At 40.6% G+C, this 24,191-nt stretch overlaps 1 protein-coding gene and 4 non-coding genes across 5 annotated transcripts; all 5 read left to right on the top strand.

Moving 5' to 3' along the window:
• The first annotated feature begins 5,056 nt into the window (after nt 1–5,056).
• On the top strand, nt 5,057–9,624 carry LOC127938016 (uncharacterized). Its single transcript, XM_052534380.1, has one exon. The coding sequence runs from the start codon at nt 6,687–6,689 to the stop codon at nt 8,184–8,186; it is 1,500 nt and encodes a 499-aa protein (XP_052390340.1). The 5' UTR covers nt 5,057–6,686; the 3' UTR covers nt 8,187–9,624.
• A 7,825-nt stretch (nt 9,625–17,449) lies between these two features.
• Nucleotides 17,450–17,531, top strand: trnas-cga (transfer RNA serine (anticodon CGA)). The gene has a single exon. It is a non-coding gene; the product is annotated as a tRNA-Ser (tRNA).
• Nucleotides 17,532–21,343: 3,812 nt separating this feature from the next.
• trnas-aga (transfer RNA serine (anticodon AGA)) lies at nt 21,344–21,425 on the top strand. The gene has a single exon. It is a non-coding gene; the product is annotated as a tRNA-Ser (tRNA).
• Nucleotides 21,426–21,763: 338 nt separating this feature from the next.
• On the top strand, nt 21,764–21,845 carry trnas-cga (transfer RNA serine (anticodon CGA)). Its single transcript has one exon. It is a non-coding gene; the product is annotated as a tRNA-Ser (tRNA).
• Nucleotides 21,846–22,027: 182 nt separating this feature from the next.
• On the top strand, nt 22,028–22,100 carry trnak-uuu (transfer RNA lysine (anticodon UUU)). The gene has a single exon. It is a non-coding gene; the product is annotated as a tRNA-Lys (tRNA).
• Nucleotides 22,101–24,191: the final 2,091 nt, after the last annotated feature.

Below are 24,191 nucleotides of genomic sequence, written 5' to 3'. Positions count from 1 at the left end.
TGCTTGACAAAGAAAAAAGAAATACAAGAATAAATAACAGAACAATGAGATATGCAATTTTAAAGTAAAAGCTGTACAATAAGAGCAGAGAAAGAGCAGTGGCGTGGCCATAACGGGCGCAGCTGCCACCCTAGAAATGAACTTTGCGAGGAGTGGAGAGCAAGTGGAGTTCAGCGTGACTTTGACTGAAGCGATGATTTTTTAGAAAGTCGAGGCCTGTTTTTAGCTTGCTCTGAGGGCGTGTAACACTGTCACTGCCGCTTCATCATGAGCACAATTAATGCCAACAACAGTCCACAATATAACTGCATTTTAGCAAGAATTCACATGATAAAACCATAAGCTAGCTTGACACTGATGGATCACTTAATTCAAACCATACAGATTCAGTTTTAGAAGAGAGAGTTGCGCAGACATTAACTAATTTACACACAGTCACGCTCTCACAAATGTGCATCTTACTGATTTATCTGTAGCTGTCTTACTGATAAAATAACAGATGAAAATGCAGTTATTTTCACCCTTTCAAAATAAATTAATTTTTTTCATTAAAAAACTGAATCATTCAAGAATGAAACACTGCAAAAACATTATTTATTTCATTTCTTTGAATGTAGTGAAATAAAATATTTTAATGCACGGCTAGCTTATGCATCTATTTCATTTTTTATATATACAAAAATAAAATAAAAATAAATAACATTTAAAAAAATTATTTGTTATATATATATATATATATATATATATATATATATAAAACGATATATCAGTGTCATCTCAATGGGCCTCATTTTTATTGGGGCATACGCTTATTGTTGTCACCCTTCTAAACTAAAAAAAAAAAAAAAACACTACCTGCCGTCACCGTGACTGAGGCGATGATTTCCATTTATTATTATTTTGGTGCACAGTAGGTAAAGTCAATTATATCTCTTTGATCTAAATAAATTACCTGAGTGGTGGTTATTTATTTATATTTTCATTCATATTTATATTTTCAATAAACTAGCTAGCTCACTCATTACACTTTAATAGCATGCAAAAGGCTATGTAAGAATGTACAAATTATGCAGATTATGTACACATTTTCTGAAGTTATTACATTCATACACACAGTAGTGTAAGTAAAAGGCAACAGTTAATGGACAAAGTATTGACAGTAACACCGTTCAACTGAGGGTCGCAGAGCCTGTCTGTGTGTGAAAGACTCTCGGAGACATCAGACAAATGAACACAACAACACACACAAAGAAACTCACAGGTTACAAAAGCATATATACGGCAAAGAAAAAAAAAGATATTTAGAATATGATATAAGCAACAACATCAGACAACCAAGAGCGATGATCAGGATGATTGCAAGTGTGACATTTAGTTAATATTAATTGACTTAGCCTACATTTTAGAAACAATATTGACTGTTTAGGCTCTGTTTATTCAATGAAAATAGTTCCACATAAACATGTTCAAGAAACACAAAACAGTGTTTCGTTCTTGAATGATTCAGTTTTTTTAATGAATCGAATTAATCAATTATTGATTGCACTTGAACTTGAATTACTGATTTCACTTGAATGTTAATAACCCCACAGTGCCCTATTATCACTACTTTATTTATTGATACAATTTAAGAATCTGTTGTGAAAGATGACACATAAGTCTACATTAAATAGGGTTAAGACAAAATGCCCCCTGATAAAAGTAAAAAAAAAAAAATGTACTAGAAATCAATTTAACATGGTGAATATCACAAAATGCAAATTAATAAGACATACTGATATTGTTCAAGTAAAACTGCTTTGACAGGAGATAAATATTTAGACAAGCGCCAGCTTAATGCAGAGCCATGTAATGAATTTTTAGCTTTTTTTTCTTTTTTTTTATGTAATAGTCATCATTAATGTGTTTTTGTGTCACTGTTTCCTATGTTGTGACAGAACGCCCAAATGAAGAAAAGGAAGGGAGACAGCTGTTTTTCCTTAAAAAAAAAAAAAGGAATCAGGAGAACAGGAGCAAAAAGCAGATGCAGGAGATAAAGATGCAACTGAGAGAAAGGAAGACATGGTGGAGGGACAGAAGTATATACTGGAAGAAGAAGGTGGCACAGAAGAAGAGGAAGAGCAAAACAGAGAGGCAGAAGGCAGCATTAGGCAAACAGAAACACCTTTTGCATGCCCAGTAGGACCCGATGGTATGCCCATTGTCAGCAACATTGTCAGGATTCTTTATTTTGGTTAGGTCATATTTAAAGGGATGCTAAACCTAAACATGAAAATGCTGTCATTTATTCATTTAGGGTTCAGAGTTTAGCTTCAGTCCTAATCAGATACACTAGAAGAAAGCAGATAATGAAGTTGCTATGGATTACATGCAAAGTGTATCTAGATCTGTTTGTAGCCATTCAGTAGAAAATATATATCTATTGTAGAGGAATCAAGTAACTGTAATGAGTGTAAGGTAATTTTAAGGTACTGTGTTATGAATTAAAAAACAATATATCTCATTCTTAGATATATCCAGATTCAGAAGTGATGGACCCTCCCAGCCACAATTGCAGACATTTTCTAAAAGTATTCAAGGAGCTGCAAAGAGAAGTTTTCACAGTGAGTGGTACAAGGCACACACTTGGCTGGAGTATTCACACTCCAAGGATTCTGCATACTGCTTCGCTTGCAGACACTTCTCACTCCCTAATGCTGCTAGTAGTGTGTTCACATCTGTAAATGGATACTCAAACTGGAAGAAAGCCACATTTAAAGACAGTGGATTCAGTTTGCATGCAAACTCAGATGTCCATATTAATGCAATGACTGACTGCCTGGCTTGAGAACAAAAGAATGGGGGAGAACAACCCGTCACTGTTTACTCTGATGGATCATTACCACAAAAACAAGGTTACTGAAAATCAGAATTTTGTGAAAACTTTAGCAGAAGTTCTCCTCCTGACAGCTACACAGAAAATTGCCCAGCGAGCCTATGATGACTAAGCAGAATCATCAAACAGAGGGAATTTTTTTGAGAATTTAAATCTAATTGGTAAACATGATGCAAATGTGAATAAACAAGTGACACATAGTGCAAAAAATGCAAAATACACAAGCAATACAATACTGGAATGTTTAGCCGGAATGGTCCGTGATGAAATTATTGAGGAGGTAAAGAAGTGAGCAATTTGCTTTTATAGCAGATGAGACAAAGGATCTGAAAAAAAAGAACAGATTTCCTTTGTGCTGAGGTACTATTAAAATGGAATGGTGCATACAAGTTTTTTGGAATTCCAAGAAGCAGAGACATTAGATGCTGCAGGGTAAACAAATGTAAAAACGAAAAACCTTGATGGACAAGAGTACGATGGTGCCTCTGTATTGAGTGGTCAGAACACTGGTGTACAAACAAGAATTAGAGAGGTAGCCAAACATGCATTCTATGTACATTGTATTGTTTAAACCTTGTTCTGGTGGACCGTGTGAAGTCTGTTCCAGATGGGGCACGTTTTTTTCCTTACATGAAAGGCTGTATGTTTTCTTTACCAGTTCATATGTTCAACACAAACAGCTTAAAATGCAGAGTGAGATCTTTGAATGTGCACCAAGTGAACTCCAGAGGTTGAGTGATACCAGGTGCACTTGCAGATACATAACTTGTCCAAACTTAATGGATCGATTGTCAGCTGTCAAGAGAGTGCTTGAGGACATTTCAGAGGAAAGTCATCCAGATAGGGCTGCAGAAGCGAGGGGGTTACTTGGTCAGATTGATTCGAATTTCACCGGGCTTTTGTCAGTCTTTAAGATGGTTCTTGGTAGCACAATTTTTTTTATCAGACATGCTTCAGTCTCCTAAGTTAGATCTTTCAAAAGCAGTTGATCTCATTGGAGCACTAAAACAAACCTCTGAAGGGTACCGTAGTGAGACTTACTTCAACAGTCTCTTGGATGAGATTATGCAGACATGTGACAACTGTGGTATTTCTTCAGACATGCCACTCCATAAGCGGAAAAAACCGAACGCTTAAAATCTAGAACACCGCAGGGTTGTGTCGCAACATCTGCAGTTGGACAGGATGTGAAGATGGAAAATAAGGAAACCTTTAAATTGCATGTTTACTACCCAATCATTGACTGTATGATTGGAGAAATAGAGCGCCGTTTCACAAAATTAAACTGTGGGATCATGAAAGGTATCCAAGCACTTAACAACCTCCACTTAAACCACCTCAAGTAGCAACTTCCTGGATGAAGAAAGCATAGCCCTCTTAGACAAAGCATATGAAGCAGATATGGAGGACCTAAAACATAAGCTACATCAGACCAGATGAATTTTAAGCAGGAAAAAGTCAGATGGACGGAAGGTTCCTGTTACTTTGATGGATTTCACTAGGTTCCTTGAACCTTTCAAAGAAGTCTTCTTTGAGCTTTTTCGTCTGCCAAAAGCAGCTGATGTGCTACCGGTGAGTACTGCCTTGTGTGATCGCAGTTTCTCTACACTGAAACTTGTAAAAACTCACTGGCGTTCCACTATGTCAGATAGCAGACTAAGTAATTTAGCAGTACTTAGTATTGAGTCTGAGCGTTCAAAAGCTTTAGACATGGATGCTTTCATAAAACGTTTTTCTGCACAGCATGGTAACCGTCGAATTCAGCTCTTCTGATTTACTGTATAGAGAGTGAGCATGGCCATAGCCAGGCTTTGAAAATGAGTGAGGTCCAGGGGGTTTCTATAATAACCCCCTTAATATAGAATTGTGCTAAGATAACCCTTATAAATACAATGAATTATATACACTATGAAAGATTATTTGTTTTTAATTAACTTTGGTTGGATGTATTTGGAATCAACTGTAGGCAACTGTACTTTGTTCACAATAGTGTGAAACAACTGGCCCATATAATCAGCCTCTTAGGTCAACATCAAGTCATTGAATGGGCTCTCCATGGGAGAGATCCTTTCAAGTCACCAAAAGGTTACACTATCATTGTCTCTCCATGGGGTGTTATTGTATTGTTTGTAGCACATTTGTTAACAGGTATAAAGGTCTGTTCTCACAGACAGTACTTTGGGTTAAGATTGTATGAAGGATGACATGATAACATCACTGCTGAAGAACTGCTACACTGCTACCTTCAATAAATTCTTCTCCCCACAAGAACTTTGATCAAGCTTACTTATTTTATGTATTAGAGAAATCTAGTACATTGGCGAGCCACCCAAACTACTGCTCAGCCAAATACAGCAAAATCTAACAATTTGGCGGAGCCAGCCAGGAGAGACTGACAAGAAGAGAACTCACCAATTGCAACAAGAAGTGAACAAAAGAGTTTTGGAAATTCTACAGTTTTTGTGTTGAAGATCAACAGACCGCATCTGTGGACATAAGTTATTTGAATCAACTTGATCCTTTCTCAAAGATTCTAATTTGGTGAGTGAAACTATCAGCTCTCTAAAAGAACTTAAAAGAACACTTTTTCATAAGTAAGCAGATCATTTGATGTGTGTAGTGTAACCATAATAACCAGTGTAGCACTGTTTAAGAAATGTTTGGCTTAGGCCTTTCTCTTGAGTCTGTAGGAACCTTTTAAATGATTTAGTTAATTCTCCTGAGACTGTAGGAGCTATAGAAAAAGTGTTTATAGCTTGGTCCAGTCCTCTTGAGTCTATAAGAATCATTCAAGAAAGAGGTTTAGTCCGTTCTCGTGAGACTGTAGGAGCCATAGATGTGTAATTATAGGCTTAATCCTGTTCTCTGGAGTCTGTAGGAATTGTTTAAGAAACAATTTAGTCCGTTCATCAAGAGACTGTAGTAGCAGAGGCTTGGTCCTTTCTCTTTATGTCTGTAGGAATTGTTTAAGAAACAATTTAGTCCGTTCATAAAGAGATTGTAGAAGCAGAGGCTTGGTCCGTTCTCTTTTTGTCTGTAGGAATTGTGTGAAAGAAACAATTTAGACCAGTAATCAAGAGACTGTAGAAGCAAGGGCTTGGTACTTTCTGTTTGTATCTGTAGGAATTGTTTAAGAAACAATTTAGTCCGTTCATAAAGAGATTGTAGAAGCAGAGGCTTGGTCCGTTCTCTTTTTGTCTGTAGGAATTGTGTGAAAGAAACAATTTAGACCAGTAATCAAGAGATTGTAGAAGCATAAGCTTGGTCCTTTCTCTTTTTGTTTGTAGGAATTGTGTAAAAAAAAAAAAACAATTTAGTCCATTTCTCCAGAGACTGTAGGAGTCATAGATAGAATTGGGACTGATGTTGCTGCAAGAATTGGGAATTCTTGACTGGGTGCTAATTCAGTAGCCACTAATGTAGATTTAAATTAATGTTCAAACCGAATTAGAAGATGATGGCATAAAACCATGAAACTATAAGTTTGTTTGCCTTCCATAAAAATACAGAAAAAAAAAAATATATATAATGTAAATTGTCTAAGGGACAAATTTGAAAAAGGCATTCAGCCTTCTGAGCTAGAACTCAATTCAGACATTAAACAAGGAAAATTAGCCTGAATGTAAATGTTTTGTTTTAAATGGAAGATTGAAAACTAAGCTGAGCTTTTAAACTAATGATTTGTCTGTGTAACTGAAAATGGTCAGTCTAACAGACTGCTGTGAATTTAAATCTGAATAAGTACCTTTAACAGTTCTAACATCTTTTGTTCTGTTTTCACACCTCTGAGGGCACTTTTCCTGTATTCGCCATGGCTGAGTCTGCACAAAACAAAGGCAATAGTCATGCATTGAGGCCAACAACAGAAAGACATGGAACAGAACCTCCAAATGTTACCATTGATCAGATGTTGGAGAATCTGAATGCATATCTGGACAAAAGGCTGGGACTGAGGAAGTGCCATGATGACATCTGCCAGAAGTACAGCATCAAGTACTCAGAGAGTGGACTATGGGCTTTGCCGGACATTAAAAGGGCTTATGGAAAGATGCAGCGCTTAAGGACATACACCAACAGAGATGGCTTGTCTGTAATTTTGCTCAAACAAATTCGACAGCATCTACAGAGATGTGAAACTGACAAATTACAACATGAGAAAAAAGCAGAGAAAGCAAAGGTTCGAGCACTGGCTGAACAATTACAGACTGTAAAGAAGGACAAAGAAAGACTGTTACATCAGAATGACAAGTTGTTAACTTTGCTCTCCAAACGACTGGAATCAAAAGCTTCAAGCAGCTCTGATAACAGTGATGCAGATATCAACACACATACTGAAATTACAAAGGACAAACTGAAGGTTAGACTTGCTCCTGTAATTATTAAGAACAGAAGAACTGAAACTGAAAATGAAGAGGAGTATGAGGAAGATGGTGAACGACGAACTCGCACAGTAAAAAAGGTAATAAAGAAATATGTTCCATACAGAACATACCAGCCAGCTACTCCAGAGCAAGTTGACAAATGGTCAAAAGAATTGCCAGATGTGTACAAGCAACCACGGAAAGTATGGCAATTTCTTCAACGCTTGCAGAAAATCTACAATTTACATCCACTGGACAGTGTGATGATTGTTAATGTGAACTTAAGAGACAATGACCAACAACGACTTACAGAAAGTGTTGAAAGAAGGATTGGTGAATCTCAAGAAAACATTGAAGCTGGATGGGAAGCGGTTCAAACCTTCTTATTTGAACTGAAACCTGCAGAGGTTAATTGGGCTAAAATTACCTCTTGTGTGCAGAAGACAGGAGAAAGTGTTGCAGAATTTGAAGAACGCTTCAGACAAACTTGGATGGAACATGCTGGTTTGAACAACAACATTGAAGAACTCTGTGAAGACACTAGCATCCCTTTTAAAACCATATTTGTGAATGGACTGAAACCTGAGGTTTCTAAAACTCTTAAAATCAGGTATGATGACTGGGACAGCACTGGAACAACATTTATGCAGATTGTAGAATGGTCAGCAAAGATTGAAAGAACACAGGAAGTCGATCTCAGAGTTTTACAATCCAAAACCTTGTCATACAACAACAGGACAATGGGATACGAAAAAAGTGAATATCAGAGACACTCAAGAGAGAAAACTCAGGAAAGATTTAGACATTGCAACGAGGAAGGACACTGGATTCGTGATTGTAAGCTGAGTTTGAGACAAAGTGATGACGACCACTTGTTGAAGAGGTTTCAGCAGTTGACAGCCAAACAAAAACAGACTCTGCTAAATGCTGTGGAGCCACAGGGAAACTGAAGAACCTCTCTCTGCAGCACCAGCTAGTGACATCTTATCCAAAAGCTGATGGACTCCATGAAACCTCAACAACTGAAGCCACAGAGGATGTCCTAGTAGACAGTGCTGCTAAACAAGCCGTAAAGGAGAGAGGTAAACATGCAGCGGCATTAAGACAACTTCAGCAAAACTCACAAACTGTTCTACATAGTAAACAGATTCAAATTGAATTGGCCAGGAAACAATCATCATTGTTAATGGAAGATGTAAAAAAAACATGATGACAACCGATGCCTTAAGGAAAACCACAAGGAAAATGGACTATGCCCTTTTGAACATGTCACAGGCCGGCCCATGTCCACTGAAAATCTAACATCTGACAGCCTTGTCCAAACTGATGAAAGACTCAGTCTGGCAGTACACAATGCCAAGAATCAAGTTTTGGCACCTCCAAAAGGGAGCCATGGTTTAGTGCCCAACAAATGGGTAAAGATTAAAAAAACTGATGTGTCGCAACAAGAATACAGATGGGAAAGACCAATTGAGGATCTTTTAGTAACTGACACAGCAGTTAAGGCACAGGGAAACAATGAGTGGATTGATGTGAATTTGCCTAGAGATGAGGGATAGATGGCAGTAGTGTTTTTCAGAGTCCAAATATGGTGGGACTAGAGTTTTTAGGCTCTAGCTTGTCGCCTGAGGACGAAGACATGAACATTTCACCACTGATAAACACTGTAGTGTCCTGCCAACATTAAATAGGGACAGTTATATTGGTAATAAGGCATATTTTGTTTAAACTATTTCTTTGGAAAGATTTGTTTCCCTTTTCTCTGGTGTGATTGTAGGTGTCCCAGCGTTTCAGAGGATGAGCAAAGATATCCAACGCTTGGACCAAACTGCACTGGCCACCTAGATAAACATGCCTTAACATCCACAGAACACAACAACATTCGTCACTTCCACAAGATCGCAACATTAAAATAAAAAAAAGAACTTGCATTAAAGCATTAAAGATAATGCAAACCTCACCATGAACTCTTATTCTGTCATCTTAAGTAAGGGAGCCTGTATGCAGCATTCTGTATTCATGATTACTGAAAAGTATTGCAAGAAGGAACCTGTATACAGCATGTGTACATGACTACTAAAATTATAACTGTTTTGTATGTTCTTTCTATTATGTGTGATCAAAAATGATCAAAGGGGGGATTGAAAGATTATTTGTTTTTAATTAACTTTGGTTGGATGTATTTGGAATCAACTGTAGGCAACTGTACTTTGTTCACAATAGTGTGAAACAACTGGCCCATATAATCAGCCTCTTAGGTCAACATCAAGTCATTGAATGGGCTCTCCATGGGAGAGATCCTTTCAAGTCACCAAAAGGTTACACTATCATTGTCTCTCCATGGGGTGTTATTGTATTGTTTGTAGCACATTTGTTAACAGGTATAAAGGTCTGTTCTCACAGACAGTACTTTGGGTTAAGATTGTATGAAGGATGACATGATAACATCACTGCTGAAGAACTGCTACACTGCTACCTTCAATAAATTCTTCTCCCCACAAGAACTTTGATCAAGCTTACTTATTTTATGTATTAGAGAAATCTAGTACATTGGCGAGCCACCCAAACTACTGCTCAGCCAAATACAGCAAAATCTAACAACTAACACTTGAAAAGAGACAGAAATTTAGATGTTTTTGGATGGATGCTCCTTTTTAAATCTTACCCTATTTATTGCATCAACGTTTGTTAATTGTATTTTATATTCATGGGGTGGATGATTTTATCATTGGTATATTATTAGTTGTAGTAAGTGTTGTAGTTGTAGCTCCAATGGCACAGAAGGTAAAGTGTCTGGTGTACATATTTTGATGTGATTGACCTGGGTCCGAATCCGCCTTTTGGCAAAATTTTTGCTCACTTTTCAAATTTCAAATCACATCAGAAAGGCATTCATTTTCAATTAGAATTAAGTAAATAATCAAAAAGGGCTTTATTGTCCCAATAAGGTGGCATCCATTAAATTAGACTCAATAAGTTGCATATTGTTTTATTATGTACTACACTACTGAGGTGCAGATATGCACAATTTGCAATATGTATTACAAATGGTAGAAAATCCTGCTATTTTAACATCTATAGCTATTTGCACTTAGTGTAAATAGTCACTGCCTTTTTTTATTACTTTCAGACTAATGCCGGCAATTTATTAATTTTCAAACATGAAAAATCTACAGAGGTCCGGAACTCTTAGCTGGGTACGGCCACGAGAGTGAGTGAACAGCTGCTGATTTCCATATTTCACTATTTGTGTGACTTATGTAATTAGGTTCATAATGTTCAGTTACAATTGTCTTTGTGGAATTGTGTTTTTACCGTACAGACTTTATGTATTTATTTTAGGAATTTTTCCAAAAAGGCATTGTTTAATTTATTTTTTTAATGATAATGGGGCAGGCAGTCTACCAATAGACAAAGTCGTGGCCGAGAGGTTAAGGCGATGGACTTGAAATACTTTGGGGTCTCCCTGCGCAGGTTCGAGCCTTGCAGACTACGGGAGGGCTTTGTAGTATTGCTTTAGCTTTCTGTGACAGTAATTGTGCCTTCTAGGCAGAGGTTTAGTGGTAAAAAAAGAGGTGGGTAAACTATAAATTCTGGTTGACCACATTGAGGTCACGGTAAGGTGGGCCACTGCCTACCGGTGTATGTGTATCCTAATTACATCGCTATAGGCTATCATTCGATATTACTACCAAGGGTATCACTGGTTGTTCCCTCATATAGGTCACACAATCACTATTTAATTCATACATTAATCTAAGTTCTGGTTAAAGAGACTCAAGAAGGAATAATAAGGTTGAAATCTATAAAGTTTACTAAATGACAAAACAGAGAGAACATTTTTTTTAAAGAGGAATAGAGAGGGAGGCTTATATCCAGGGGTTCCAATGCAATGCACTTGTATGTAATGATTAGGGATTTTGGATTATTTTCATAGTCGATTAATCTGTTTAATATTTTCTCAATTAATCGGTTAATGGTTTGGTCTATAATATGTCAGAAAAATGTGGATCAGTGTTTCCCCAAAAGCCCAGGAATGCTCCTCAAATGTCTCGTTTTGTCCACAACTCAAAGATATTCAGTTGACTGTCACAGAGGAGAGAAGACACTAGAACATACTCACATTTAACAAGCTGGAATCAAATTTTTTTTTTTTTTTTTTTTATCTTTCATATATTTTATCAATGACACAGACTGCAATGACACAGACAGCTTCATTGCAGAAGGACATCCTTTTGATCACGTGGTTCACGTGAGATGATTGACAGCTTTACAAACTAATGATATCGCACTGATGTCATAGCTGACACGAATCAATAAAAGGAGAGTAATCGCTAGGTCTGTTAGCTGTTTTAGTTCTTCAGATCACATAAATCAGTGTAAAATGAATAGAAATGTTATTCTGTATGACGAAATATTTTACAAACATGTCATAAAATTATTAGCGCACCATTGGACTATAGCCCTGGCGGATCGTGGATATTGTATGTATACGAACACAAATAAACTGGAGATGAGATGAATGCCTGCTGTATGAGTGATGATTTCTATTCAAAATAATGAACTTTATTAATATTATTTTTATTATTATTGTTATTATTATTATTAATTACTGGATATCCATATTTGAATCTTGATGCAGTCTGTTGCAGGGCCGTGCAGAGACCTTTGGAGGGGCAGGTGCTCAAAGTATAAAAGGGGCACATGGTTTTAAATGGCGCTGTTCAAAATATCAATACAGCAATATATTGTGATGCATTCCTTGCGGATTCACATATCGATATGGATGATTATGTATTGATACAGCAGCAAATGCTTTGAAGCAAAGAAACAATAGAGAAGACAATTTTAAGTTTAAAATAATAATAGCTCTGGGATTAGAAACTGAAATGTCTTAAATTGTCCCAACCTGATGGCTTTTTCTTCTCTGTTTCAGCATTAAACTATTATTTTAACCATCACTACTACTCTTGCACCCAATCAATAAGTCCACCTTAAATATTGATACAAAACATAAAAAAAACTGATCCACTGGAATATAGTGATTAATATTATTATTACTGTTGTAGTTGTTATTGTCTAAAATTGAACACCTTTGCAATGTAAACAAATGACAGGCTACATTTGTTATTCATATCCTTCACACTGCACTTTGATGTCAGGTATATCATGCATTTTTTATTGACATTGATATTTTTACATTAACTTCCAGAGAGATATTATTGAGTTTACAGGCTAAAGTGGTCTTGCTGTTGAAAGCACTGTTGCTATTGTAGAAAAAAAAAATATTTGCGTCACATTTAAAATATAATTATATAATTAATTCCTGAATTTTTATAATGATAATTCAGAGAATGAGAAAATCTGAATAAGCCTTACCAGTGTTGTGATAATTATTTTTAAGGCACATATTAGCGATGACTGCCCTTAATTCAAGCCTTCAGTTTACCCTCGCTTATAACATAAGCACAGAATCAGTTCAGAATCAATCACCAAAAGAATCAGTTCGGTTCAGACGAGCTGTGAGTCAGTCTGCTTCACACTGAATCACACATGCGCAGTATCATCAGGTCCTCGGTTCTCGACGAATCAGACGCGTCTGACAGAAACGGTTCTCAATGAGCGCTTCAGAACTCCTGACCTGATATTTAGATAAACTATTCTTCAATAAATATATTTGTTTGACATGGAAGCTGCGGAATATATATTATAAAAAAAAAAAAAAAAACACCCCAGAAAAAAGGGCACTTTCTCTCCAGGAATAAAAAGGGCAGGTGCTCAAGCCCCCTTTGATGTCTATAGCTGTGTCCAAATTCAGGGTCTACATCAGGGCCGTCGCCAGTACAAACCAAATGGGGGGGCATTTAATTTTTATAGGGGGGCACACTTTTTTTAATGATCTGAGATGGACCATAACATAAACCCATATTAGGCTATAACTAAAATAGACCACAATAGTCTTGTTTTGTTCAATTATTCAAATAAAATACTTCACCGTTTGATCTCAACGTCTCTGTTTATTGTCTCTTAACATTTCCAAAACTCAGCTGCGCAAAGGAATTGCGTATAAACAATACAATACTGTATGCTTAACTAAATGAATTGCATGATTTATATATACATATACATATACTTTCAAACTGCATATTGTAATTTGAATTAATAAAACTACTAACACAAAAAGAACATATTGAAAGGTCTGCTGCTGGAGACTTGCCATTGGTTGTTGTATTTGAATGATTAATGAGGTAGGTCTTTGCAAGGTTTGGGTGCTGTTTTGGGATGTTTTAACAGTCATTTATGAATATAATTATATTTTAAATTATATTCTGTGTAATAATGCGTTGAATAATGAATCGTCTGAATCATTTCTGAAGGTAATGTGTTATGCATTTCTAGTGTTACCGTTGTAGTGATTACTGTTTCTGTGAGCCAAGTTCTGCTGAAACAACGATATCAGTGCAATAATCTAAACGAATAACATTCAATATCAAAAAACGCTAAAAATCTAAAATCGCTCTAGCCGCTCTGCTCACGATACTGCAGAAAGATTCGTGTGCGCTCTGACGTTGACCGAATGCTTAACTTGTATTGAAAGTGGCCGCAAAGCAAACAGACTTGTTGATCTTATGCAGATTAACCACAAGAAGGTTAACGTTATAAATTAATCTCATTAAATGTTGTTGTGGACGAAATATTAAGATCCTTTACTTAAAATGAACGATCTGAGGCACCATGGTCCACATATCACTTTTAATTATTTTTTTATGTCCCTGTACGCAAACAGGGACACATCATAGATTACTGCAAACGCAAAACAGCAATAATCAACCTGTCCTCTATTTTGCTTGGGAACTAATGTGATCGGAGCTGCGTCCTCTGGAATCCTCTCAAGCGGTTGACTTCTACGTTCCGATTGGTTGCTGCCCAACCGCGTCATAGCTCATTACCATAAAGTTGCCTTGATTTCAACTCTGCTCGACGCTCTCAAAGGCCAATTCGCGCCGCGCCGCTCCTCGACGCTCCTCGACGCTCCTCGACGCTGGTTTACATTGAAAATGAATGACTTCCGGCCACTTTGACGCTCTCGACGCCGGCGGTGTGAATGCACAGTAATGCAAGTTTGGTTAATTGTTCTGTGCGTTACGTTTAGGGGAGCACAAAAAGTCATTTGGGGGGGCACTGCCCCCCGATGCCCCCCCTTGACGACGGGCCTGGTCTACATCCTTCGGAGGACGCATTTGAAGGATGTTACGTCACAGCGCCGCGACGAAGGCTGTCCAAATTCGTAGGATCCTTCAAATGCGGTCCACAAATGCGTCCTCCTTTTCCCCGAATTGGAAGGATGGGTGTGGTGGATCCTTTCGCGTCCTACCTATCCCATAATTATTTTCGGCAGGACGAAGCGAGCTGTAGCGGAGTGGGGGAGGAGTATTATTTTCGATGTTTTTTAAAAACTGAAAGAAGGGTAGGCTGTCCAAATTCACAAACACCGACTTCCGGTTTTTGTGGTCGTCGGAGGACCCATCCTCCTTCAACCGGGTAGGAAGGATCCTAAGGAGGATGCAGACCCTGAATTTGGACACAGCTTATGTGTGCACGTGCCTGGTCTGTTGCATGTCGTTCATTTTGAACGAATCTTTAATATGATTCAAGACTATCGAGTTGTCTCAGAGAGTGATTTTTTCATTTTGTGTTGACCGCACATGCGGATTACACAACATATGGGTTCTGAATCAACAGGTGTGGTCCTAGTCTTTTATTCTTCATCTCAGTCCCATAGATATGGGAAGAGAAAAAGATTAGTTCATTTTGACTCAAAGATCCGAGTCAGTAAAATGAATCTGAACTTCCCACTACTACTTGCAACACGGCAAGCAATTGGTCAACACTGACAAGTTACAGCGCAATATGAAAGACTTCGTCTTTAACAACAAACAACCTATGAAACTAATAATGAACAATATGAAACTAAAAGATATAAGCTTAATTTAAAATGTCATAGGAACTGTAGGCTATTTAGAGGTGGATATACTCAATTCAGAGGTGGATAAACGCACATTGGAGGTGGGTAAATGCTTTTTCCGAATTTTGGGAGGTGCGTAAACGGTGTTTACGTGCGTTTAGCCTCCACTACATCCCTGCTTCTAGGCCATCTCTTCTACTTACTCTGTACTGGAGCGATGTTCATTCCTGCTCCAGGGGATCTCCCTTGTTCGGCACACCTGGGCTACGTTCAGCCCTGACAAAATGTTGCACAACGTTTTTTAAACAGAAACGGTGATGCGTTGAACACACTGTTCGGATGACGCAAGAGTTGCAGCTATGGCAGCTGAGAAGGCCATTCTTTGTGTTCTTTGTGAAGACTTTTCGGAGCCATCTATTTAGCCTCACATACTGACTTTATTTGTAGTTCATACGGTTTTAATACCCTGTATTTTCTTTCTCATTTTTAGGAAAAGCACTTAATTACCATTGTTTATTTCTATAACAAATGTCTTACACTTGCAATGAAGCTAAAAATAAACAACTATCATTATGTTGATATGTTATATTTTTACAATAAAACTTGCGACAAACATGCCTTCTAATATCCTCAGTTGTTGCTTATACTGAGCTGCAACGAATACTTTTGTACATTATTTTCCTTGAAGACATTGTGCGAGTTCACTTTAATACTGCGTGCTTTATATACATGTTGTTGCTGATTGGACTGCAGTTCTGACACATCTACCAAACAAGAGAAAACGCATCTCAAACCCCATTGCACACCGGTGCACGCCGTTTCCAGGAAACATGACGTTCAACCCGGAAACCGTAGCAAGACGTTGCGCAACATTTTGAACATGAACATGCCCCTGATTCTGATGGTCAGCTCGTTAGGAAAGCGCGCTCACAGAGTGAGTAGAATAAGACAGACCTCCCAATTGTGCAGTGCTGTCGGTCCCCAGGCCCAGCACTGAAAAACCCCATTACATAGGATAAGACATGACAGCCTGATTTCTCCTCAGTGGGACTGCTGTATACCGGCTTCCAGTGCTAGCTTACAACCTCCGCTTGCTAGGTTGCAAGTAGGTCAGGCAGCAGTGTTACACACAACAGGCCAGAAGGTGGTCTGCTTAATTCAAGTCCCTGTTTGGGCAAAGGTCAGTCTTCTTTTTGGAGGCCTCAGATTGCTATCACTACGGTCCATCTCTTCTGCTGATTCTGTTCTAGAGCGATGTTCCTTCCTGCTCCCGGGGATCAGTGCATCTCCTTTTTTCGGATGAGACATGGCAGCCTGATTTCTCCTAAGTGGGACCACTGTTTTACCCACTTGCAGGGCTAGCTTGCAATCTCCGCTTGCTGACTCTGCTGGGTTGGTTGCAAATAGGTCAGACAGAAGTGTTGCACACAAACTGAGCAGAAGTTTGTTTACTTCCGTAGTCGTGGCCGAGTGGTTGAGGCGATGGACTAGAAAGCCATTGGGGTCTCCCCGCACAAGTTCGAATCCTTCCGACCCGGTTTGCTGAAGGTCATGAGGATAAGTGTCAATGCTCTTTTCACGGTCCTCGCACTGATTTGCGAAATGTCCAGTCCCTCTTCGATGGACAAACAGGCCTCCCAATTGTGCAGTGCTGTCGGTCCCCAGGGGCAGTACTGAAAAACCCTATTACATAGGATGAGACATGGCAGCCTGATTTCTCCTCAGTGGGACCGCTGTTCTTCCCATTTGCAGGGCTAGCTTGCAATCTCTGCTTGCTAAATGAGCTGGCTTGGTTGCAAATAGGTCAGACAGAAGTGTTGGACACAAACTGAGCAGAAATTGGTCTACTTCTATAGTCGTGGCCGAGTGGTTAAGGCGATGGACTAGAAATCCATTGGGGTCTCCCCGCGCAGGTTCGAATCCTGCCGACTACGCTGATGTCCATGCATTTTTCACGGTCCTCCCACTGATTTGCGAAATGTCCAGTCCATCTTCGATGGACAAACACGGCGCTAGTGCTTCTTGTATCCGGGCTCCAGGGTTTGTGTTTGGTGAGCCAGTGGCACGCCGGGATCGTATAGTGGTTAGTACTCTGCGTTGTGGCCGCAGCAACCCCGGTTCGAATCCGGGTCACGGCAACCCTTTGAGTATACGGGAAGGTTAAACATTTTTTACCACCTCATCTTTCTGCTTGATTTTGTTTCTGAAGCTTGGCCTGTTCAGGGAACCACCAGTCTACCGTTAGGTGTAGTCGTGGCCGAGAGGTTAAGGCGATGGACTCGAAATCTATTGGGGTCACCCCGCGCAGGTTCGAACCCTGCCGACTACGGGAGGGCTTTGCAGTATTGCTTTAGCTTTCTGTGACGGTAATTGTGCCTTATATGGTCCTTTGCCCTCCTTCGCTCTCTGTGCCATAACTGCTTCTAGCCTTCATCCCGTGACCCCTGCGTCTCTTCTGGGCAGCTTGTTGTAAAACTGCTGTTATATAAAAGGTGAGAAGCCAGTGCTTCACAAGAGGCCAGATAGCTCAGTCGGTAGAGCATCAGACTTTTAATCTGAGGGTCCAGGGTTCAAGTCCCTGTTCGGGAGAAGGTCTGTCGCTTTTAGTGGCCTCAACTTGCAATCACTATGGTCCATCTCTTCTGGTGACTCTGTACTGGAGCTGTGTTCCTTCCTGCTCCAGGGGATCTCCCTTGTTCGGCACACCTGATTCTGATGGTCAGCTCTTTAGGAAAGCGCGCTCACAGAGTGAGTAGAATAAGACAGACCTCCAAATTGTGCAGTGCTGTCGGTCCCCAGGCCCAGCACTGAAAAACCTCATTACATAGGATGACACATGGCAGCCTGATTTCTCCTCAGTGGGACTGCTGTTTTACCCGCTTCAAGGACTAGCTAACAATCTCCGCTAGCTAGGTTGCAAGTATGTCAGGCATCAGTGTTACGCACAACAGGGCAGAAGGTGGTGTGCTTAATTCAAGTCCATGTTTGGGCGAAGGTCAGTCTTCTTTTTGGAGGCCTCAGCTTGCTATCACTAAGGTCCATCTCTTAACTGCAAGCCTTTCTATTCGCTGCGGGAGTTTCACTCGTTCATTCTGGTCAGTGTTTACATCCATCCTCAAGCGCATGTGAGCTCAGCTTTACAGAAACTCGCTGATCAGATCACAGAGACAGAACAACAACACCCGGACTCTGTTTTAATCATTCTCGGGGACTTTAATAAAGCCAATCTGTCCCGTGAACTGCCAAAATACAGACAGCATGTTACTTGTCCCACTAGAGACCGTAATATATTGGATCACTGTTACACCACAATAAAGGATGCATATCACTCTGTTCCACGAGCAGCTTTGGGACGTTCTGATCACCTTCTGGTTCATCTTATACCGTCCTACAGGCAGAAACTAAAATCAGCTAAACCTGTATCAAGGACTGTAAAAAGATGGACTAATGAAGCAGAGCAGGATTTACAATCTTGTTTTGACCTCACTGATTGGAGTGTTTTTGAAGCTGCTGCCACTGATCTGGACGAACTCACAGAGACCATAACCTCATATATCAGTTTCTGTGAGGATATGTGTATTCCTACAAAGACTCAAATAATTTACAATAATGACAAACCGTGGTTCACTGCAAAACTCAGACAGCTCCGTCAGGCCAAAGAAGATGCTTACGTGAAGGGGGACAATGTCTTGTATAAACAGGCTAAATACACATTGGAAAAGGAGATCAAAGTGGCAAAGAGGAATTATTCTGAAAAAATAAGGACTCAGTTCACTTCCAACGACTCCGCATCAGTGTGGAAAAGTCTAAAGAAGATCACCAATTACAAGACACCACCCCCCAGCACTGTAGAGAATCAACGACTGGCAGACGATCTGAACGAGTTTTACTGCAGGTTTGAAAGAACACCCATCACCTGCCCTGAACGCCTCCCCACACAACCATTCACACCCTTCACAACTCCTGCAACCAGCCCTGAATGCCTCTCCAAACTACCGTTCACACCATTAACAGCTCCTGCAACCCATCCTGAACACCTCTCCAATCAAGCACTCTCACCATTCTCACCTCCTGCATCCCCCCTCTCCCCCACACCTGCAATTCAGATCAGCGAGGATGCGGTGCGCCAGGTCTTCCGGAAGCAGAAAAGGAAAAAAGCACCAGGCCCAGATTGTGTTACACCAGCCTGTCTGAAATCCTGTGCTGACCAGCTGGCCCCCATCTTCACACAGATCTTCAACAGATCGCTGGAGCTGTGCGAAGTCCCTTCATGCCTCAAACGCTCCACCATCATCCCCATCCCTAAGAAACCCAAAATTACAGGACTAAATGACTACAGGCCTGTGGCACTAACGTCTGTAGTCATGAAGTCATTTGAAAAACTGGTGCTGGCCCACCTGAAGGACATCACTGGGCCCTTGCTGGATCCTCTTCAGTTTGCCTACAGAGCAAACAGGTCTGTGGACGATGCAGTAAACATTGGACTGCATTATGTTCTGCAACACCTAGACAGACCGGGGACTTATGTGAGGATCCTGTTTGTGGACTTCAGCTCGGCCTTCAACACGATCATCCCAAACCTCCTCCTGCCCAAACTAAATCAGCTCTCCGTGCCCACCTCCGTCTGTCAGTGGATCAACAGCTTCCTGACAGACAGGCAGCAGCTAGTGAGGCTGGGAAAATACACATCCAGCACCCGTACAATCAGCACCGGAGCTCCCCAGGGCTGTGTTCTCTCCCCACTGCTCTTCTCCCTCTACACCAACGATTGCACATCTAAGGACGCCTCTGTCAAGCTCCTGAAGTTTGCAGACGACACCACACTCATCGGCCTCATTCAGGACGGTGACGAGTCTGCTTACAGACAGGAGGTAAAAGAGCTGGCTGTCTGGTGCAGTCTCAACAACCTGGAGCTTAACACCCTCAAAACAGTGGAGATGATTGTGGACTTCAGGAGAAACCCCCCTGCACTCCCCCCACTCACCATCATGAACAGCCCTGTGACTGCAGTGGAGTCATTCAGGTTCCTGGGCACCACCATCTCTCAGGACCTGAAGTGGGACAATCACATTGACTCCATCGTAAAAAAGGCCCAGCAGAGGTTGTACTTCCTTCGCCAGCTGAGGAAGTTTAACCTGCCACAGGAGCTGCTGAAACAGTTCTACTCCACCATCATTGAATCCATCCTCTGCACTTCAGTAACTGCCTGGTTCAGCTCAGCTTCTAAATCTGACCTCAGAAGACTACAGAGGGTAGTCCGGACTGCTGAGCGAATCATCGGTACAACCCTCCCTTCTATTCAAGAACTGTACTTATCCAGAGTGAGCTAAAGGGCTGTCAAAATCACTCTGGACCCCTCACATCCAGCACACTCCCTCTTTGAACTGTTGCCATCTGGTCGACGCTACAGAGCACTGAGCACTAGAACGACCAGACACAGGACCAGTTTCTTCCCTCAGGCAATCCATCTTATGAACAGCTGATAATAACGGCGAACACACTACACTTTATATTTATATACACACACACTTTATTTATCTAACACACATACTTAGTATACACTTAAATTTTGCACACAATATATATGTACGTACATAACTTCATTTTGTAATATACCTGCCTACAATTGTCATTTGTATGTTGTCATTCACTATATACTTATTTGTATTTTTTATTCTTTTATTATGTGCTTTATGTTCTGTCGCTGTCATTCTGTTGTACTGCAGAGCTTCTGTCACGAAAACAAATTCCTCGTATGTGTAAACATACCTGGCAATAAAGCTCATTCTGATTCTGATTCTGATTCTGCTGACTCTGTTCTAGAGCGATGTTCCTTCCTGATCCCGGGGATCAGTGCATCTCCCCAATGCACACCTGATTCTGACGGTCGGCCCTTTAGGAAAGTGAGTAGAATAAGACAGGCCTCCCAATTGTGCAGTGCTGTCGGTCCCCAGGGGCAGTACTGAAAAACCCTATTACATAGGATGAGACATGGCAGCCTGATTTCTCCTCAGTGGGACCACTGTTCTTCCCATTTGCAGGGCTAGCTTGCAATCTCTGCTTGCTAAATGAGCTGGGTTGGTTGCAAATAGGTCAGACAGAAGTGTTGGACACAAACTGAGCAGAAATTGGTCTACTTCTGTAGTCGTGGCCGAGTGGTTAAGGCGATGGACTAGAAATCCATTGGGGTCTCCCCGCGCAGGTTCGAATCCTGCCGACTACGCTGTTTGCTGATGTCCGTGAGGACAAGCGTCCATGCATTTTTCACGGTCCTCGCAGTGATTTGCGAAATGTCCAGTCCCTCTTCGATGGACAAACACGGCGCTAGTGCTTCTTGTATCCGGGCTCCAGGGGTTGTGTTTGGTGAGCCAGTGGCACGCCGGGATCGTATAGTGGTTAGTACTCTGCGTTGTGGCCGCAGCAACCCCGGTTCTAATCCGGGTCACGGCAACCCTTTGAGTATACGGGAAGGTTAAACATTTTTTACCACCTCATCTTTCTGCTTGATTTTGTTTCTGAAGGGAACCACCAGACAAGGGGGCTTGCAGTCTACCGTTAGGTGTAGTCATGGCCGAGAGGTTAAGGCGATGGACTCGAAATCCATTGGGGTCACCCCGAGCAGGTTCGATCCTTGCCGACTACGGGAGGGCTTTGCAGTATTGCTTTAGCTTTCTGTGACAGTAATTGTGCCTTATATGGTCCTTTGCCCTTCGCTCTCTGTGCCATAACTGCTTCTAGCCTTCATCCCGTGACCCCTGCGTCTCTTCTGGGCAGCTTGTTGTAAAAGCTGTTATATAGAACGTGAGAAGCCCTTGCTCCACAAGAGCCTGGATAGCTCAGTCGGTAGAGCATCAGACTTTTAATCTGAGGGTCCAGGGTTCAAGTCCCTGTTCGGGCGAAGGTCTGTCGCTTTTAGTGGCCTCAACTTGCAATCACTATGGTCCATCTCTTCTGGTGACTCTGTACTGGAGCGGTGTTCCTTCCTGCTCCAGGGGATCTCCCTTGTTCGGCACACCTGATTCTGATGGTCAGCTCTTTAGGAAAGCACGCTCACAGAGTGAGTAGAATAAGACAGACCTCCAAATTGTGCAGTGCTGTCAGTCCCCAGGCCCAGCACTGAAAAACCTCATTACATAGGATGACACATGGCAGCCTGATTTCTCCTCAGTGGGACAAGGGTTTTTACACTTGTTTTTATATTGTGATAAGCTGAAAGATTTTAATGAGAGATGTAAAAGCATGATTTTAATTTTGAGAGGAGAAGGAAATGGGAACTTTGAGTGGGAAAAGGTGTTAATGTTGGGCATAAATGAGAAATGTAAACATGAGAAGCTGATTAATTTACTTGTAATGCTGATGAAAAGTTCGATATGGGAAAGAAGAGTGGTGATGAAAAAGGAAAATGTTTTAATCGATGTATGGAATGTGTTCAGGAGAAAAGTAGAAAAATATGTTGAAAGTCTGTTTTATTATTTTAAGTTGGAGGAAACGATTGATGTTTTTTATAATATTTTTACTCAGGAGGTGTTAAAGGTTTTCAAAGAGCTGGGGATTGAATGGTCTTTTTTAAAAGATTAAACTATTTAATGACTTCTTTTAAATGTAAGTAAGATGTCTGTCAATTCAAAGTAGAAGTTTTTTATGTCAAAGAAAGAATCTTATGTATTTTTCTATGTGAATAATTGATATGTATGTTTGAATTGATTAATTTATTCAATAAAAAAAAAAAAAAATCATATAGTGGTTAGTATTCTGTGTTGTGGCAGCAGCAACCCCGGTTCGAATCCGAGTCACGGCAACCCTCTGCCGTTGTGTGTACGGGAAGGTTGAATTTTCTTTTTACCACCTCATCTTTCTTCTTAATTTTGTTTTTGACGCTTGGCCTGTGCAGGGCTCCACCAGACAAGGGGGCAGGCAGCCTACCACTAGACGTAGTCGTGGCAGAGAGGTTAAGGTGATGGACTTGAAATCCATTGGGGTCTCCCCACGCAGGTTCAAACCCTGCCGACTACAGGAGGGCTTTGCAGTATTGCTTTAGCTTTCTGTGATGGTAATTGTGCTTTCTATGGTCCTTTGTCCTAACTGAGAACTGGAGCTTGTAGCCGAGAATTTTTCTTTGTAAATTATGTGAAAATCTTCTTGTTTACTCACTTACAGAATACAATACATTTATTTAAATTTTCTAAAACACTTTTTGTTGGCAAAAGTCATATGCGAGTAGGCGTCAACTATCATGAATATCATTGTGATTTACAAAAGCCCTGCATAATGAGCTGCATAAAGAGCCGCTCAGTCAGCTGTTGTCACTGAGAGGGAGGTGTTACAAGAAAGAACGTGAGAACAAAATAAATTTATATAATTTTAAGTTTGTAGTTTATTTAGAATATATTTAATTATCCCACAACATAATTTAATATCCACTTGGACCCCTGCGCGCCAGTTCTGTCTGTCCCAATGATCACCTGTGTCACCACAAACAGCCCATCTGTCCCTCTTACCGCCTATGTGACCACTAACTGCCCTTCTGTCCACTGGTAATACAAAGACTGTGACCACAAGCAGTCTATGTGTCCCCCTGATCCCCTACGTGCCCACAAGTAGCCTTTTTATCCCCTTGACGAACTTTAAAACACATCCATCTGGAGTGTTATTTTCTGATAAAATGATGCAAGCCATAGCAGTTTCTAACACATGGCTAACCTTCTTGAAATTCAACACAATGGTCAACGAATCTGCCAAGAAACCTGTTCAGGTGGCTCCTCGCTTACTCCCGAAGCACCCAGAGGTGTTAAACCCTCGGAATTCCACTGACCACAAACAGCCTGTTTTTTTTACAATGGGATAGATTGTACGTGGCAAGTCCATATCTCAGCTTTCTGAAGAGATATCAAGCTAAAACCTGCTTTCCCATGCTAGTCTAGACACGTGCTACCCCAGTGGTGAGTTTCAAGAAGATTGGAGAAGCTTTAAATTTCGGCTCAAAAAAACT

Source organism: Carassius gibelio, chromosome A20 (assembly GCF_023724105.1).
Source record: "Carassius gibelio isolate Cgi1373 ecotype wild population from Czech Republic chromosome A20, carGib1.2-hapl.c, whole genome shotgun sequence".
NCBI classification, from domain to species: Eukaryota; Metazoa; Chordata; class Actinopteri; order Cypriniformes; family Cyprinidae; genus Carassius; species Carassius gibelio.
Note: the sequence above shows the minus strand (reverse complement) of the source record. Positions and strands in the feature narration are given on the sequence as shown.